The sequence below is a fragment of the Octodon degus genome, unplaced genomic scaffold (assembly GCF_000260255.1).
Source record: "Octodon degus isolate 3935 unplaced genomic scaffold, OctDeg1.0 scaffold00027, whole genome shotgun sequence".
NCBI classification, from domain to species: Eukaryota; Metazoa; Chordata; class Mammalia; order Rodentia; family Octodontidae; genus Octodon; species Octodon degus.
The window spans coordinates 17,171,139-17,172,957 of record NW_004524603.1 but is presented as its reverse complement, the minus strand read 5'-3'; the positions used below and the strand labels follow the sequence as shown (position 1 = coordinate 17,172,957).

Genomic DNA, 1,819 nt, shown 5'->3' with positions numbered 1-1,819 from the left:
AGAGAGAGAGAAAGCACAAAAAAGTATACACACTTCAGAAAAAGAAAAATTTATATAAACATTTTAATGCTAAATTTATTGAGAGATCATGAGGTTAATACAAGTTCCTTTTGGCCTCTACGATTACCAGAGGCATTCAGAGGGTGGCCATGAGCTTCCAGACAGCGGTTAGCGCTGCGAACTGCTGCGTGGGTGACCTCAGTCATTGGGGTTGTTGCACGTGCATTTTCAATTTCTTCTCTAGGGGCCGGCAATGTAATGGGTATTCTGTGATACACAACATTCTCTAAGGCCCTCCATAAACTATTAACATGCCTATATAAGTTTTTCCTTTTAAGAAGTGTGTATACATTTTTGAGCAGATTTTATATAGAGAGAGGGAGAAAGAGAGAGACAGACAGAGACACAGAGAGACTACTGGAAATGCGTTTATACCAATAAATTGAAAAATCTCAGCACCTGCTTAGGCAAGCTTAGGCAGGTGCAGGGAACAGCGATTCGATCCCTGGCACCACATGCCATGCCAGCCATGCCCTACATGCAGGCTGATCTGGCCAAAAAATTGGGCCAGCCAGATAGCTCAGCAGGCTAAAGCACCTGTTTAGACAGGCATAGGGACCAGAGATCAGGGTTCAATCCCTGGAGTGACATGCTGGTCTTGCCCCCGACACACACACACTGAGACTGAGACTGGGGCATGGGCCTGAAACATCAGCATTTGGGAGGCTGAAAACAGGAGGATCACTATGAGTCCAATCTGTTTAGTGAGCCCTGTAGTCTCTGTACTAAATACATAAAAAAAAAAAATTGAAAAATCTAGATGAGACATGTGCAGTGAATAGTATCCAGCCTTGGAAAGAAGACCTGGAGCTAGGGCTAGAGCTCCGGGCCAGAGCACTCACCTGGTGTAAGGTCTCAGGTCCAGCCCTGGTGTCACACACAGAGGGACAGGACACCGGACATGTGCTGTGACATGGATAGGCCTTGGGGACCTTATGCCAGCTGAGATAAGCCAGATACAAATGACAACTGCTAGGTCCACTTACACAAGGCATTTGGAAAATGCAATTTCATAAAATTAAGAAAAAAAAAAAAAAACAGAATGTGTTAGCCACAGGGTAAGGGAGATGAGAAAGGAAAATTCTGGTGTATCGGGCACAGAATTTCAGCTCCGTGTCATGAAGAGAGCTCCAATGATGGATGGCGGAGATGGTGGCGGACAATGATGCACGCACTCATTGTCACCAAACTGAGGCTTCAAAATGTGGAAGACAGTAAGTTTCATGTGCGTTTGGCACAATAAAAAATGCACAGGAAGGGACGCCTGAGCCCGAGGGTGGGAGGCCAGGTCTGAACTCACCAGCACGGGCTCCAACAGTTGCCCCTCGGGCAGGACAGAGCGGTTCATCCGGGCAATGCGCTGTAGGGTGCGCAGGGCAGCCTGGGTGTTCCCAGTGGAGACATTGAACCGAGCAGACTCAGGAATAAACTGCATACAGGTAACAAAGAACATCCCCTGTGAGCCCTGCGGGAGTGACCCTCCCTCTATCCGCCACACAGGCTGGGCTTCCCAAGGTGGAAAACAAGCAGGGAGGCTCAGAGGCGCAAGGGATGGTGGAATTCCGCTGAATTCAAAGGTGCTTCAGAAGTCTGTCCTAGGGAGGGAGGGTTCTGGGGGTGAAACGGTGCTAAAACCCAAGGATGCAATGGAAATGCTTTGATTTAGGGTTAGGGAAGTCCATTGGCAATTATAGGCCAGGTTCTAGGCTGGAAAACCACGCCCACAGAAAGGTCCTAGGGCTGTAGCTCATGGTAAACC

General features: G+C 48.2%; 1 protein-coding gene across 1 annotated transcript in view; it reads right to left on the bottom strand.

Annotated features, from left to right (window-relative positions):
- Svopl (SVOP like) overlaps positions 1–1,819 on the bottom strand; it is a 55,352-nt gene that overhangs the window by 32,924 nt on the left and 20,609 nt on the right. Inside the window, exon 9 of the mRNA XM_012514219.2 lies at positions 1,361–1,489. Within this exon, the coding sequence (XP_012369673.1) occupies positions 1,361–1,489 (129 nt within the window). The remainder of the gene's footprint in view (positions 1–1,360; positions 1,490–1,819) is intronic.